Raw genomic sequence first — 18,489 nt, 5'->3', positions numbered from 1 at the left:
ATGCGGTCAACAGACCGGTGTGCGGTGTTGCGACAGTCTGCTGCATCGATGCAGCTGGTCTCCGCTCACTTATTAGTTTCTATTCACTGTCGTTTTTCAGTCATTTATGTAATTTTACATTTTATATGAACTTTCCTGTTGTTGAAAACTTGTGCAAAAGTTAAGTTATAGACCAAATCAATCAACCAAAATTGATCACTGTGGTGGATTTTATTGTAATACGAGTTTAAATTTTGAACCTTTAAAAGAATACCCAAAACAATTTTATTCACAAAGAATTAAGGACGTTAACTCTACCTCAATGCGTAAAGTTTCCATAATAACAGATATGTTTTAAAATATTCTTTGTAATGGATAATATTTTTAGACAATTTTTTAAATACAAACGGTGAGAAATATTTTGGGATGGCTCATATACTATAAAGTCACAACATAAAAAATAAAAATTTCTTTAGTAATGTGGGCTGTTTTGCTTCATTTAGCGCCAGTCTTTTGTTTGTATTTATAACTTTTGTATCGTAACTATGTAACGGTTTAAGTTACGACGTTGCAATTTTGAAGGTTTTTATTTACGCTATGGTGTTTCTATGTAGTTTTCCCATTTTATCATGTCAATAAGACTGTATCAGAAGATTTTTAAGAAATCAACAACGAAAACGCCCCCTTTCTGCTGATCTGCCGTGTATATCTAAAAATAAATTAGAATTGTGCATTGATTCAGCCGATCCTGGATCACAGAACCGCCTTATAATATTGAACATGTTACGAGGATCATGCAAATTGGCCCAGAAATTTTACTTCGGATATTGCTTGAATCAGATTTGTTGAAAAAGGAGCACATGCAGATTTAAGAAACTATAGTTTTCTTTTCTTAAATAATAGAAGATGCTTTACTTGCATTTAGGTTTTTACGGATGAATCGTCCGAAGTACAGAAACAACGTCATTAAACATTATTGTTGATGTAATTCTTCACTGCGCAAAAACAATTTGCTGCTCAGAGAAATTTCAGACACAGTTGGTGACAAAAGCAGTGGGGTAAGTTTTAGCATTTTAGAGCTTCTCGGTGGCTGATACAGTTGTATTTTTGCTGTTTTCTCCAGGTATTAGAAACATTACTTTAACATTTTCATGTTCGTGATTAGACATTGAATGGGACTTTTTTAGTTTTTAGACTTAGTTGCCTTCGTTTTCCAATATGGCAGTCAAAATATTAAAAATGTACATTATTAATGCATTTTTTTATTAGTCAGTTTTATGCAAAACAATGATTGGGATAAATTTGCTTGAACTGGAAATATTACTGGTAAAAAAAATGTCTCAGCCATCAACAAGCAGTAAAATTCTAAAACTTCCTCCGCTGCTTTTTTTCAATTACTGTGTCTGAAATTCCTCTGAGCAGCAAATTGTTTTTGCTCAGTAAATAATTACATCAACAGTAATGTTTAATGTCATTTAATCCCCATGCACAAGAAAAGCATCTTCGATTATTTGAGAGGGGAAAACTAGTTTGTTAAATCTACTGCATGTGCTCCTTTCTCAACAAACTTGATTAGAACAATATCCGATCTAAAATTTCTGGGCTACTTTGCATGATCCTCTTAACATGTTTACCGTTAATGAGGCGGTTCTGTAATTCAGGATCGGCTAAATCAATATAAAATTCTAATTTATTTTTAGACAAAGCATGGAAAATCAGCAGAAAGGGAGGGGGTTTTCGTTGTTGAATTCTTAAAAATCTTCTGAATCAGTCTCATTGATATGTTAACATGGGGAATCCACAATATCTATTTCATGGGTTTTTAAGTCTGCAGGATCCAATTTACTCCTGCCTTGGCCTAACTCAAGGGACAGTCTTTCCATTTAATTCATATTGAGTTAACCCTCAATTGCTACAGATATTGTTTTAGTTATTTTTTGGTATTTTTATTGATCTTTGGAAGTGCACTTTCAGATGGATTTTGAGGCCATTTTCCGAAAAACAATATAGATATTGTAAGAGCTGTTAGTTTTACTTCTGATACAGGCAGGCATTGCAGTTGTCTAAATTCATAGTCATTCTTATGTTTATAAAAAAGACTCTTGTGCTATATACTTTTCTATAATATATTTTAAATTTTGTGACAAAAGTCGTGAATTAAAGATAACTATTTGTTCCAAAACACTAATGCTCCACTAAAAATTTTACAAACGAAGGCACCTTACCGTTTCTATAAAGGGTGGGTGAGGAATATTTAATACACCACACATCTAATGAAATTCACATGAAAGAAATGTGTAAAAGTGAAGCGAAAATTAGTGAACGAAGGCACGGAAGGTTGATCTTTTTGCCAGGGGCTATCAAATAGGCCAAGATACTTCCCTGATCGTTAATAACATTAATAGATAAAAATAAATGCGTAAATAACAACAGTATATAAAAAGAATTCATAGCGTAAAGGGGCAACGGAATCACCGAAGAATAAAAAATGAGGCTGGTGACTAACAAAGCAGTTTTAAATTTCTATTAAGACTGATAGTGGAAGGGTTGAAGATCTCCTTAAAGTTAGAGACCTGGTTACCCTCCAGAAACACCAGAAAAATGTTCTGGAGTGGTATCATCTTAGTTTATAAAGATTAAGATTTAAATGAAGGCCGATACGGTTAGCAAACTAGTCCAGTAAGAGTTGTAATATTGGTGTATTAAGTTATGGAGTTTTATTTGGTTATTTGGATTGGTTACTTTTGAATCTTACTATCGAAAGTTCACAAGTAAGCGATGTTATAATAGGTACAAGACAGTAGTTGGTTGTAATATTTGCTTTATTAGACGTGCTGCGTTGCCATTATACTTAAAATATGGTAATAATGTGGAAACATGGTATCAAGGAAAAAAAAAATTCTTTATATTTTTGTTTAAATTGCAAGACATGTTCAAGAGAAATAAAGATATATACAAACTAACAAAAAATAGCAAACTAAACAAACATTATATGTTAATAAAATTAATTTTGAATAACAAAAAGTAAATCATTTTGCATTATACAAGGAATATTAATTTATAAAATAAATATGTATTTAAATGTTGTAACTTTATTAAATTTTAGTAATGTTTTTTATTTCTACTAATATTCATATTTTAAATATTTAAAAAGTTGTGTAAATGGTTGAACTAATAAGATTTTGCATTATTATTTCTAGATAAGATTAAAAATTTGATTAGATAATATGAATATTTTAAAGTTCTTATTGTACTGTATTGTATCAGTATCAATGTTATTTTAGTAAATATAGCTTAGTTTATAGCGTTATTTACATTTATTTGAACATTTTTAAGAGAATGGTATTGGTATTCTTTGTATTTTTCATATTATCTTCAGATAGACTGAATGAGGGGGCTTAACAGCCCTTAATCCGCCTTATAAATAAGGACATATTTCATGTCATTATATTGCTCTAAGTTAGCCTACTATTAGTATCAACCTTATTATATGTCTTAAACTTTCTACATTACACATCTACCGCACTCATTTACTACCAGTGTTAACAACATTAATGTACCTATTAACCTTAATAACCTAACCTTAGACTGTATTCTGCACTAATTTACTATCAGTGTCAACCTTACTTTACCTCTTAATCCTTGTAAACCTTTATTACACCTCTAGCGCACTAATTTACTTCGAGTTAATTCTTTATTACTTAGCAATATACTCTTAAACCCTTGATAATCTAACGTTACAATGTATACTGCTGTAATTTACAATCAGTATCATTCTTTTTTCCCTATAAACTGCGACGGATGCTCACTAATAATATTGCGACTGTCCTAACGTTGGTACATGAATCGTGCGCAATGGAAATGTTATTCAACTCTTAACGTCATATTACATGTTAGGAATTAATTGGAAGTTTGGGATTACTTTGATACTTATAGTAGTATATAATACTACTCAAATGTAATAGTATTCCATAGATCAATTTATTTTAATATGGTTCCTCTTTGTTTCAGCTGACTTTATTCACACATGCAAGAGGAACGATCCAAATGTGAACTCGTGCATCAGAAAAAGTATAGAAGAGCTCAGACCGTACCTGAGAAGAGGTATTTGTTCAGTCCTATAATTTCCACAATCATTTAAGAATACTATGTAAATGTTTGTATAATTTTAGGGAAATATAGATTTTGTGTTAAAGCATTTAGAAAGTTGTCTATTTATCACAACTTTTATACTGTGCTTGTAATTTAGAGTGAAAAATACTAATGCTCATTATAGATTCAATATATACTGCTTTATTGCTTAACATTGTTAACTCTAATTTTCAACCTTTAAATTTTGTATGAGTATATCTTTTGCCATACCTTATCTTGTGAGAGGAAATATAACTGTTACGTTTACAATACCTATATTTAGGATAATATATAAAAAGATGTAATAATTAATTTATAAAATATAGAGTTTGTAATGTGAAATTACCTTTTTCTATGCAATAATCATCTCATGACTACATAGGTGGAACTACTGTGGGGAGTGTTATGGAAATACAGGGTTGATTTGAAGTTGGAGAGGAATTGATAATGTGCATAGACCATTTTAAAATCTTGATGAAACGTGATGTAGGACGTTATGGTCGGCGAGTCTACAGGGTTGATTTGAAGTTGGAGAGGGATTGATAATGTTCATAGGTAATTTTAAAATCTTGATGAAACGTGATGTAGGACGTTATGCTCGGCGAGTCTACAGGGTTGATTTGAAGTTGGAGAGGGATTGATAATGTTCATAGGTCATTTTAAAATCTTGATGAAACGTGATGTAGGACGTTATGGTCGGCGAGTCTACAGGGTTGATTTGAAGTTGGAGAGGGATTGATAATGTTCATAGGTAATTTTAAAATCTTGATGAAACGTGATGTAGGACGTTATGCTCGGCGAGTCTACATGGTTGATTTGAAGTTGGAGAGGGATTGATAATGTTCATAGGTCATTTTAAAATCTTGATGAAACGTGATGTAGGACGTTATGCTCATCGAGTCTACATGGTTGATTTGAAGTTGGAGAGGGATTGATAATGTGCATAGATAATTTTAAAATGTTAATAAAATTTGATGTAGGACGTTATGCTCGGCGAGTCTACAGGGTTGATTTGAAGTTTGAGAGGGATTGATAATGTGCATAGATCATTTTAAAATGTTAATGAAATTTGATGTAGCACGTTATGCTCGGCGAGTCTACATGGTTGATTTGAAGTTTGAGAGGGATTGATAATGTGCATAGATCAATTTAAAATGTTAATGAGATTTGATGTAGAACTTTATGTTCGGAGAGTATATACAAGGTAAATATAAAGTTGGAGAGGGATTGATAGGTCATTTTTTAAATCTTGATGAGACGTAAAAAATCAACAACCCTGTAATTGGACGAGGTTTGATTCTTCTACTACACAACACACAACCTCTGTGTGAGTGTATTGTATTATTTCGAAGACTTTTTGTCAAGACTAAGTTAAATAGACGAATCTGTCATTAACAAACCATTTTTATTATCTTTTCACTGATATTTTGAACAACAATGTTGATGTTGTTGCCATTGTCTGTAGGTTATCGCATTAGTGGAAAATATTATTTTTTTTTCAATACAACTCATTTTGGTAAGTCGCAATTGTCTAACAAAGTGGGTTCTATATCATTAACTTCTTACTATAGCCTACATTAAAATATCGGTCAATCTTCTATTTGACTCACTGGAAAGCGGTTATTCAACAATATATAGTGTTTAAAACACACTGCCGCACTCTCCTGCGGTTCGACAGTTCTTCATAGAGCGATGAAAATAAGCTGAGATACATAATAACTTTTATGAATCTCATATAGGAAATGAGACAATTCTTATTGTCCTATTTAAATTAAATGTGCTCGAAAATTAATGTCACAGGTTTAAATCTCGAAACTTTAAAATGGCAAGTAGGTCATGTGGCACATCATTTTGAAGATATATGAACGCTGAAAGGTTTGTGAAGATAAATATCTTGACTCTTGCTCAAATCGCACGGATTTATCGGCATTTTTTTTTTTACTTTTTTCTAATGTAATTTGGTACTTAAATTGGGTGCCTATATTTTACTGGAAACAGCACAAGATATGCTTTTAATGTTGTAGTGGATCTTGTGCAAATATCCTCCTCTCTCTCTCTCGATTATTCGATTTCTGAGCTTGAGAGGATACTTTGATGAGCTCAGGAGTCAGATAAACAACACATTTAAGGTACTTTTAGTATTTTTTTTCCAAATAGTTCAGCGTTCAAAGACTCTCAAATGATGTACCACATGACATATCTTGCCATTTAAAATGTTTGAGATTCGAACCTATGAACTTCAATTTCGGACACACACATAATTTGAATGGGACAAAAACCAGTTTTGCGTCGTTTGCCAAACTAGAGCTATTAGGGTTACAGTTTATTACATCGCTCTACGTCAAACTGTTCAACCACAGGAGATTGCGGCCGGGGAGGGGGGGGGATGAAACCCCATGTATATCAAAGGAAATGTTCTAACTGATGACGGATTCATCACCGCCCAGCAAAAACCATGAACGATAGTGTCCTGAAATTTGAATATTCGCTCCGCCCCACTGGCCTCTGATGTTGTCAAAATTCCCATAAGAAATGCATTGCAGCAAAAACATGTTATAATTGAAAAAGCTTGTAAAATATAGTAAACTTTTCTATAATAACATTACAACATAACAACGCAATCTTAATTAAGTCATCATTGTATCATTTCACATTTCTTTACATGTGTAGTATTAAAACAATCATAGAGTAAGCCTCAAAGTATCAACAGTTCTTGTTTCACCTTTTCTATAATCACTGTTAAGCACAAAGGTTATTTATATAATCAAAGTTGAAGTTTTAATAAAAATATACTTTCAGATGTACGATTTTGCAAATATTAAGTCACAATGCTTGGTCAGTAGTGTAATGTACAGATCAAAAGACGAAGTTACTGTCTAACCGTTACTGTACTTATAATATCTTGAAATATTTAAAAGATATTCCAGTTATTTCACAGGTACTTATAAAAACTGTTTCTCTCTCTAACCTCAGGATCCCAAAACACTGCTCTATGTAATTACAATTTAACATGGGTGCGGAGAATAACATCTTTCATTGACTACTAGTTAAATTCAAAATTGTTTAAAATGTAATTTAAAAACAATATGCCCATGTTGTCTCCTCTTTTTTTTAAATTCGCAAACAAATTCCGCGGGCAATTGCTAGTGCAGTATACTATTTGCTCAAACCCTGAAGACATACAACTAATTTCTTTTTAACTTATCAGGATTTATGGTAGCTGATATATTGGGGGTTCGAATGCTATATTTTATATCAAAATACTTGTTAAGTTCCTAATAGATCCTATGAAATTGAATTTGTTCCTTCTTTATCGCTTACAAATCAACCAATAGCTTATATAAGTTTCGTAAAACATTAACTAATTTAGGTAATTGTGGCTATTATTACATGATCTGAGATGAAGGATCCACGAACTATGTACTTTGTGATTTCAATTTAATGTTATCAGTAAATAGTTGTTATCATTATAGTAATTCCTTGTTTTTTTCCGGCAGTAAAGAGATTGATAGAAATTATTGTGCATTAAGTTAGTTAAGGGTTTAAGGTAACAACACCATTAGGTTCGCCATTAAACTAAGACCAAGAAGGTAAGGCTAAGTTCACCAGGGAATAAAGTGGTGTAAGTGACAACGCTATTAATGATGTGAGTACTCCAGGAAGTTAATAGGGAGTCAGTCTATTAGTAGGTACAGTTCACCACTGCAGGGTTAATCCAAATTATCTCTGTCTTAAAATCGTTTTGATTGAACTTATCTAAATACACCCTCAAGCCCCTCTCAAGCAAAAGTGGACGGAGCTCCAAGACCAAAAGTTAACCACTGAATTTGCACCAAAGATTTTGAAGGAAAATTTTCTTCATAAATTTTGACCAAATAAGGTTTTACGAATATATCCGCACCTCCAATAGACCAGAATGATCGTAGGCGAACATCCGTATAGACTGAAAACTTTTAAACACCCGTAGGTTCCAAATATGAGAAGCATTAAGTTGTTGCACGCTTCCATAATTCTAAAATCCCCAGAGACCTGTGGTTCCTTAGAGTAGGAACCACACCTCACTCTTGTTTACAGAGAGCTAGTACAAGTACGGAAGTCCGAAAAATTCAATTCTTATGATTATAAATTTTAAGTGGCTAGTAGCTTCAGTTACTTATTTAAAGGCTAATAAATAAATCAAGGGGCCTCTCCAAATTGAGTATTCAACAGGCTAGAGATACTCATATTTCATATCAGGTTTGAGATTTCAAAAGGTTTCTAATGTCCTACGATTTCAAACTTTTACCAAGCAAGCTAAGAGGTCCTGCAGCGTATTCAGAATCTTTTAAATTGGAAAAGATTTTTTTTATGCTATGATTTACTGGTATATTTTATATTGTAATTTATTGTAATTTTGGTGTTTTCCAATCAAGCAGCTGCCTATGCAGTGGGACAAACGTTATGACTAGTAGTGTGAGAAAGGTCTTGAGTAGACACAAAATCCTACAACTACTGTTAGAATCTGTACTAAACGTGATTATTTTTTACTCGTATAATATCAGGATACAACTCTTAACAGTAGTTTTTAAATAACATTAAAGTACTCTTAATGTGTTATTTTGTGGCACTATTTCAAAGCGTGTAATACCACGTGTAAGCTTATTATTTGAACATGAGGTGATTTATTATATAGAGGAAATTTAATTAGTTTCTCTACTTACAAGTCGAATGATGTTGATCACTGTGCAGTGATCCCCGAGCTGAAAGTGCCCTCCTTGGAACCTCTAGTCATCAAGGAGTTAGTGGCTGCTGAAGGAAGCGGCATTAAAATCACCACAGGGAACCTCAAAGTTTTTGTACTTACAAGTCGAATGATGTTGATCACTGTGCAGGGATCCCCGGGCTGAAAGTGCCCTCCTTGGAACCTCTAGTCATCAAGGTGTTAGTGGCTGCTGAAGGAAGCGGCATTACAATCACCACAGAGAACCTCAAAGTTTTTGTACTTACAAGTCGAATGATGTTGATCACTGTGCAGGGATCCCCGAGCTGAAAGTGCCCTCCTTGGAACCTCTAGTCATCAAGGTGTTAGTGGCTGCTGAAGGAAGCGGCATTACAATCACCACAGAGAACCTCAAAGTTTTTGTACTTACAAGTCGAATGATGTTGATCACTGTGCAGGGATCCCCGAGCTGAAAGTGCCCTCCTTGGAACCTCTAGTCATCAAGGTGTTAGTGGCTGCTGAAGGAAGCGGCATTACAATCACCACAGAGAACCTCAAAGTTTTTGTACTTACAAGTCGAATGATGTTGATCACTGTGCAGGGATCCCCGAGCTGAAAGTGCCCTCCTTGGAACCTCTAGTCATCAAGGTGTTAGTGGCTGCTGAAGGAAGCGGCATTACAATCACCACAGAGAACCTCAAAGTTTTTGTACTTACAAGTCGAATGATGTTGATCACTGTGCAGGGATCCCCGAGCTGAAAGTGCCCTCCTTGGAACCTCTAGTCATCAAGGTGTTAGTGGCTGCTGAAGGAAGCGGCATTAAAATCACCACAGGGAACCTCAAAGTTTTTGTACTTACAAGTCGAATGATGTTGATCACTGTGCAGGGATCCCCGAGCTGAAAGTGCCCTCCTTGGAACCTCTAGTCATCAAGGAGTTAGTGGCTGCTGAAGGAAGCGGCATTAAAATCACCACAGAGAACCTCAAAGTTTTTGGCTGCAGCAACTTCACGATTCAGAAACTAGAGTAAGTTTTCGTCATAGTTTTAGCAGAAACTTGATTGTATAATAATGACTTGCTATCATCCCAGGCATTAAGTCATGTTTTTCGTAGAAAAATGGACATCATAGTGATTTCCTTTAAAACTGTATCACAAGTCGTCTTTAGATAAATAGGGTCGTTAGAATTACAATTCAGAATCGTCTTAAAATCTATGATGGTGGGCTATGTCAGTGTCCTATCAACGGCGAAAAAATGCCTTCATATGCAACGTGAATTTTATACAAAACGTGTGTTCTTTGTTGAAGATATTTTACAGTATTGACGTCGAAACATGTAACGTCTTGCGGTTGGAGGCCTAAAGTTGGAGATCGTAGTAATTTCTGAATTTGTATCTCTGAAGCAGCGTGACAGTCAGAGAACATTTCTTAGTATTTGATATTGATGAATTATTTTACAATGAAAAAAATTGTTTGATTTTAGTCCTAAATCAACAATATAAATTCACATACCTCTTGCTATTGTTTATTCATCTAGAAAATTCACCTCTTAACTTTTGGCGATTTTCCAATAATAATGATTTAGGTCCTGATGGTTCTCCGGAAGTGAGCTGTCTGAACAGAACGCTCTTTTTTGTCATTTACAACCACTACAACTTGAAATCCTGAGTTATAGCCACAGTGCGTCAATTTATTGTGTCAAAGCTTCTTCTTGTGTCATCACTTACAAGCAGAAAATCATGAGTTAAAACACATTGTTACTCGAACAGTATATCATCTAGATGCCGAAGCTCACGGTACAGCTTATACCCATGAACCTACGCCTAGCTCTACAAATACGAAGCAGTTAATTTAGAAAGGTTGTAAGTGTTATTCACATACATCTTGAAACGAGCTAATTGCTTCAAAATCGGCGTAACGAAGCAAGTACTACTTTTTATTCACTTCACCCATTATGATTGGAAAATAATATTTATCATTAATGTCATACTCTGCATATATAGATGGTTAAAGTACGGATATTTAAATTTTCCACTAAGAGTGATGTTTCACGCAGATCTTGCGCACATTTTTATACAAACCTATATGCCCACAGAAACGTTCATATTCAGTTATATAACATTAAAACAGGTTGTAATCCTACATTGTTAATTACCAAGAATCAATTAAACTATCCGTCAAGCTTCTTATAGCTAGTATAAAAATTAAGGACTGGTAATCACTAGTAGATCACGTGGACACTTCCAAAGGAGGATCGAGGAATGCTACAGAGATCTCGTGGGCTTTTAACGACCTTTACTCACGGTACATTTTATAATGGAATATCGTATTAGTGTAAAATTTGGGACTAAAATCTGTATGGGTAATGTTTTGGCTGAATATTTTAGTGAAGCCTCCCAAGCCAGCTGCTGATAAACAAAGTGCAATATGTCTTGTCTGTAAGCAAAGCGTCATGTTAAGTGTCGACTTTGGTGGTTGAAGGTTCGTTTGAACTCTTGACATTACTACTTCTACATCGCTACTTAAATGGTAAACACGGATCTAGTGCGAATCATGATTTCTGTTTGTTAAAACATTACCCTGCTTACATTTACATTTTGAGTAACCATGTTGGTAGCGATAAAAAGTACAGAATGATCAAATTAGTAATCAGAGTAAAGGTTAAAAAGGTTGAACACGCTTCAAACATATGGGGAAAATGAACAAACACCTCAATTATCTTCCACCATACGATTACCTCTCACCTGTATCATTCAAATTATAAATAAATCTCCAGTCCTCTGTAAATGTAATAGTTGTATTACTATTAGTACTTGGTTATATCAGAGAGACTTATAAAGGACTATTTCCTTACGTTTGCTTTCCCTTGTTGAATTAATATATCTGAACACTGATATGAAATTTTCAGCAACTTACCAACTAATCTCTCCAAATAGCTGGTGACGAAAGCGTATTTCTGTGTATGTGTGTGTCCGTCTGTATACGTATACGGTATCTTTCGAATTAGTTAACTGGAAGGGTTGAAATTTGGTTTGAAACTCCACCTCTTCTATTTGTATAACATAATTGAAAGCTGAATCTTTCCGGGCCAAGATGATGGTGGAAAACAAAGCTTCATGCGCAGTGCCAGCTTGTGTAATGCACAATTAAAATAATGAGATTGAGTATTATCGCTATTACTAATTGTTCTCTTTCAAGCTGAAATTGATGGTTAAAACCCGTAATCGTGTTGTAAAAGTTGTAACTATTTGTAAATTGTGCACTCTTTTTGGAGGTGGATAATCCTCTTAAAATGTTGAACATCGGTTGCATTATTATCCACTGTCTATGAGCAATGTGTGAAAACTAGGTGCTGGTAGATGTTTGAATCAGGCAATAATATTTTTCAGGTTATTAAACAATTTTTTAGTCTAGTTCAAATGGGAGTCCTTTTTCCATTTATTTTACTGTTCCATTTATTTTCCATTTGTTTTATCTATGTTTAGATAATCGATGTATTTTTACGTGTTCTGTAGTACATTGTAACTTTAAGCATTTTCTTATGTGTTCTATATAACTATATAACTATAACTATATATCGTCGATTTACTAACTAAAACATTCCTCATAAGTATTAATTATATTATAACGACGTCATCATTGGTATAAAAATCTAGTTTCTGTTGATATTTATATATTGTTTATAAATAACACGAAAAATAGTAAACAAAATATAAACCGTACTTAATTATAATAATGTACTATCAATTTTTAAGTGTATCATCATTTGTAATGTTTGAAAATCTATTTTTGCAGCGTGAACCTGAAGACTCACCAATACCTCTTCAATATAAAACTTCCTCATCTTGTACTAGATGGAAGATATATTATCGATGGAAGAATTCTTCTTATTCCGATCCGCGGAAAAGGAAGACTTACAGGAGATATATGTGAGAACCGTTCTTCATCTAATTCCTGTTTTTATAATAGTACATTTCTATTAATATATGTTATTCATTTACATGTTTGTGAGTAAATTTGTTTTACAGTAAAATTAATAATATTTGAAATTTCAATAGTGGATAAACTACAACAAAAGTACAGTAAATTGCTAAGATGTTCAAGTTATTTAATTAAAATGTCTAGAGTTTATTTGAACATAAGTCAATAAATTAATAGTTTTAAGTCGAGACATAATATTGGTGAATATGTACAATATTTTCATCAACAGATAAGGTGTAAGAAGTAAGGTTGTATGTTTTGTAATTGACGCAGTGTCAGGTTGCTGCTGCTATCTGTAGGATTAGTTCGTAACTAACTCAGTCACCTTCGTCTCCTTCCGATAGAGTGCATCGCCGTACACTGATGTTAATAACTACCGGATTTCTTTTGGTAGCAAATTGAAGCCAAAAAACTTTAAATTACATATGTTTAACTTGTATGTTACAAAACTCGGTTTTATAATATAATGTATTATTCAACAAAGCTTTCAAAATCACAGTTCCAATTAATAGAGAGAAGTGTCATTTTAACCTTTCCTGACAAATAAATATTTATTGGATAGCTACAAAAGGTGCAGCTTGAAGAAAGTGAAAATTGCAATGTTCCGTATAAATTAAACCATTATTTGATGGATTAATTTGACCGACAATCTTGTACAAATAATAACAGTAACATTAACGTAGTTATGGACACGACGTTTGTACATATTTAGTTATAATTATAATGAATTGATTTTATAGGAAACGAATTATTTATTCTTTGATTGTTATAGAATTTCATTGTTTTGCGTTTTAATTCTTAATATTTTTTAATTCTCAGCAAAGGAATTTGCGATTTTAGATAGAATTTGTATATAATATTTTCTTTGATAGACTTACTTTTTATATCGTGGTATAATACACAGGTTGCGTAACATTTCTAGAAACACATTGATACTATTTAAACATTATCAGATACAATTTAAAAACACAATATCATACGGTTATCTTTTTATAAAATAACCATCACTCGTCTAAAATGGGGAGATGTCCCGTAGGGAGTATAATGGAAATGTTAAACGCAAGTCTAGACCAATATGCAAATTATTCATTGTTAGAATATAATGCCGCAAAGCACACCTCAAAACTTTTAATCGGTCCAAAATGCTCTATTTTCTAATTGAGGAATTCCTAAAATATTTTTTTTATCCTGAATGTCGGCCGTTTTAGGTGTACCGTACACTGTACCAAGTTTCTCTCATGTGGTTTAAATAATATTAAGGTGTTTCCAGGCATTTTGCACACCCTATATAACGAAATAGAGATTTCGTCTATGTTTTAACCCTTTCCTTGGTTCCAGTTAACGCCAAAGCTAACGTATCACTCTCCGGGCAGATCATCAAGAAACACGGGGAAGACTATTTACATTACCACAAGATGACAATTAAAATCAAAGTAGTCACTGGGAAACTACGCCTGGACAATCTGTTTGGCGGAGAACCAGTTTTGGGTAAGAGAGTTGCATCAATAACTCAGTACGTATTGTTATGTTAAGATGCCAATCACTGTCAAAGTGTGGCTAAACTATTTTACGAGGACTGAGTTAGTCTAAGGTAGATATTCCCCTTACAATTTTGATAGAAGGGAAAACAAATACTACCACATTAAGATAACAAGTTCAAAGCTGACACGGAAGTTTCTACTCTGAATAGACAGTTTTGTAAAATCCAAGTTTCAGATCGACGGTTATGTGTTGAACCGGCTGCAGAACTGTTATTCGGGGTCAATCCGTGACAGGTCCGACGCTTACTGAAAGTTATGAAACTTCTCGATCAATGTTTTACTTTAACTGAACGTCGAGCATCGTTCTTTAACATTTCTGGCAGACTATGTATAACTATATATTAGCTGCCTTGAATCGTATATTTATGTGGCTAGAATAAAGTACTGTCGTAATAAAACCAGTAGTACACACAAAACCGTCCACGACAGTATTAATCTGTGTACCAGTTCTAATAATGCAGCTCTTTTATATTGGCTGTCTGGTTGTCTATGGTTTAACTAGCAAATAAACCGAATTTTGGAGTTTTTCTTCATTTTTTAAGGTTTTCAATTAATTTCTAATTGGTTTAGCGAGATATTATATTACTGTCCGTATTTTATTGGATTTCTTTAGTTTTAAACGTTTAGGATATGTGAAGGAAACATGATTTTTCAAATAAAGAAGGATATTCCGTAATTGTTGTTCAGAGTGCTAAAAGAATCCAAGGACGGTTTAAAATCTCAAACCACCATAGAAAATGCAAAAAGGCATCTTTGTATAACAATAAAACTGGATACAATAAAATTGACAACAGTGATCACCAAAATTAAATTATTGGGATATTTAATTAATATAAAAATAATTGTTATTTATCATTCCAGCTGTTTAGGGAAAATTGCAGTTGATAGCCCTTCGGAAATTCTAATCCTTTTTTGGTAAATCACTTTTAATCTTGTTCGAAATGTTATTCATTTCTTTATATTGGCTAAAATATTAAAAGATTACTGGTTGCTTCTATTGTTCTATACGGTTTTTTAAGAATACAATTTGTTTATGTTTTAAGTTTTGTTATACTCACCTTCTCGCGTACGAGCAGTACTACTATTTCTGATATCTGACCAGTCGTTAGTTTAAAGTATGCTTTATTTTCTCATAGGGAAAAAGTACAAAAATAAAAAAAGTTTATTGTACCCAGGAAGAGTTATATATTACTGTAAGAGTGTAATATATCTCTCAGACTACTCCATAGTACGAACGGTGTATGGCACATATATGAAGTATTTTACTAAAAAGGAAAGTTGAGTAATAACTAAACTTGTAGTTCAAAGCGCTGCCACCGTGTATACAGAGAGGCGGATTTCACCAACAGACCACACACAAAGCTGAGTCTAGCGCAGACTCTTCTTTGATGTTCGTCAGAAAACCTCTATGGTGTGAACCAGGGAACACCTGTCAGTACATAATATCCTGACAGTAACTGGTTAAAATATTCTTGCGTTTTTCTTGCACAATCGTAGTAATAGTAAGTAGTTTAGACTATTGGAGATCACGAGTAATCTAACTCTTCTTTGATGTTCGTCAGAAAAACCTCTATGGTGTGAACCAGGGGAAACAGGCTGTCAGTTCATAATTCCTGACAATAACTAGTTAAAATCTTCTTGCGTTTTTCTCTTGCACAATCGTAGTAATAGTAAGTAATATTGGAGATCACGAGTAATCTAACTCTTCTTTGATGTTCGTCATGTTCCGAGTTAGCGAAAAAGACAGGAGGCCTCGGAAGCGTGCCCCTCCCAAACTCGGAGCAAATCATAAAAAAAAATAATCACATGCCACTAGTGGGAAGAGAGACAAAGGAGAGACAAGATTTCGAGTAAATGATATATAAATTAATAGGTGGCAAAACATTTCCATGCAAAATACAATTACTTCAGCACCACGGTGCACCGCGTAACTTAATAACTAAATAACAACAATCAATAGAATTCCAATAAAGACAATAACATAATAAATAGAAACAATAACATAATAAATAAATAATAATAAATATACTAAATAACATAATATCAGGTACGGCAGTAGTAAATCTAAAAATTTTAACAGGTAATTTTTTTTTATGAACTGAGGGGGAGGGAAAAAGGTTGTAGAATTTCTAGCCCCACTAATTTTAAAAAGTAATTTGGTTTCAAGTTTGTAGCCGAAAATTAAAAAAAAATATTTAAAGCCAATTTTCGAAGGAGGCGGGGGGCTTAGTTGCCTCCACGAATCCGAATTAAAGATGAAATCCTCCCCTTCAGTTCATGTAACTAAACTAAATAATACTGGCTAATATACTGGCCCTCCTCCAGATTCTAACATCTGGCAGCGCTCCATACAAGCCTATCCTCTCAAGGGGTATAAGAAGTAAAAAACATTTCTGATCCAACCTTGTTCCAGAAGAAATTAATGGGAGCATACACACTCCGGTTGGATGCCGGTCCAATAGCGCTGGCAGGGCGCGGGCATTCAGTTGGTTTCAGTGCTGTGGGCAGACTCGCCGCATCAGTCCCGCTGACGGCACTCACGGAGACCCTGTAGAATCCCAACATAACCAGTAGAAATTCAGAATCAACTTTACTACAACCCGAGTAATAATAAAAAACTTAATTATGTTTGCCACAAAGTATAATAAAATATTTAAATTTAACAATTAAAAAAAATAACAATCTGTAACTAACAGTACCTTTTAAGTATCAAAGACTATTTCCTAAAAAATAACTCAAGACACCATTATAAAATACACTACTTGGTGACAATATTAAATATTACAAAACAAAACAAATTTTCAAATATATAAACATTTACTTATAGGCTAGAACAGCCATACTAAATGATTAAGCGTGATAACAATTACTTGTAACTATAATTCGCTGGATTTTAATCATTCTATTATAATATTATAATAATTTACATTTTGCTATTAAATATTAATTGTAAGGTAGGCCTAATAATAATTATATAAATTACAAATAACAACAGAACATCATCTCCCAGATAACAATAATTAAATTATAATCCGTTCACGCTACTATAAAGCCAATAATTAAATAATAAAATTGAAATCATGAATGTTGCCACCCAATTTTGCACGCAACACAAAACACGAGGTAACAAAAATTTTACAAAGTCTGTACCGTCTCGCTTACACTAAAAAAATCAAAGTGTGTACACGGAAAAAAAATAATTTCCGTTCGCCGAACGGATCAGTTAGAAAGCACTAGAGCAAAAGATAAAAAACTAAACTAGCATAGTAAATAGATTAACAAATTTTAGAACGTTACGAAAGACAGGAACGAACACTTTGCGACACGAACACGTACACGAGGAAAACAAGTTACAAAATAAATATATATATAAATTACTTATAACGAATCTAAGATAATATATGTTCTGGGTGGAGAGAGAAAACCGCCAACTAAATAAGTTAAGAGAGTGAAAAAGACAATTACCTGCCGAAAGTCGGTGAAGTGAAGTTAGCCAGCCATGGGGAAACGGGAAGAACAGAGAACAGCCAGAACACAGTAAGCTTCTCCGAACGTGTCTGACCGCTCCGAACAGTAGCCAGAGCCAGTGCCGGTGCCGGTGAACAGCTGGTCGGTAAACTAGTCAAGGTCAACCAGCTGACCTCAACCAATCAGTCCAACCAGGCAGAGAATCAATACTCTGACGGAGTGACTCCCCCACCGACTGACAAGAGTGGCCGAGGTTGGAAAAGTAAGACAAAAATAAATTGTCCAAACTGAGCCCCGGCTCAACCTCCCCCACTAAAAAGGGTTGCAACCCCAAACAAAAACCTCTCCCCCACTAAAAGAGAACCAACAAGCTCTGGCACAGGAAACGGGAAGTCGAGAAGCCTAACAGGAAACGAAGTCCTGAGCAGGAGGCAGACAAAACACGATCCTCCTGAAAATTTTGAGAGGCGCCTCTCTTGGAGAAAGAAGAAAATAGAAAGAGAGTAAAAACGACACCCACAGGGAAAACCAGGGGTGATCAGTCCCCGGACACCCCCGCAGCCGCACCAGTATCCAGAGCATGACCAGAGGTATCACCACGGAAGGCCTTCAGATGAGAAACGTGGGCCTTCCGCACAACCTCCCCGATACGGGATCAACCAACTCAGCAGTAACTGGGGGAGAGAAAACC

The 18,489-nt window shown here is 34.2% G+C and overlaps 1 protein-coding gene across 1 annotated transcript in view; it reads left to right on the top strand.

Moving 5' to 3' along the window:
* The window catches only part of LOC124358503 (protein takeout-like), a 28,447-nt gene continuing 9,958 nt past the window's right edge, over positions 1-18,489 (top strand). Inside the window, exons 1-5 of the mRNA XM_046810798.1 lie at positions 1-57; positions 3,945-4,083; positions 9,697-9,835; positions 12,604-12,737; positions 14,128-14,277. Of these exons, the coding sequence (XP_046666754.1) occupies positions 1-57; positions 3,945-4,083; positions 9,697-9,835; positions 12,604-12,737; positions 14,128-14,277 (619 nt within the window). The remainder of the gene's footprint in view (positions 58-3,944; positions 4,084-9,696; positions 9,836-12,603; positions 12,738-14,127; positions 14,278-18,489) is intronic.

This window comes from Homalodisca vitripennis, chromosome 3 (genome assembly GCF_021130785.1).
Source record: "Homalodisca vitripennis isolate AUS2020 chromosome 3, UT_GWSS_2.1, whole genome shotgun sequence".
NCBI lineage: Eukaryota > Metazoa > Arthropoda > Insecta > Hemiptera > Cicadellidae > Homalodisca > Homalodisca vitripennis.
Note: the sequence above shows the minus strand (reverse complement) of the source record. Positions and strands in the feature narration are given on the sequence as shown.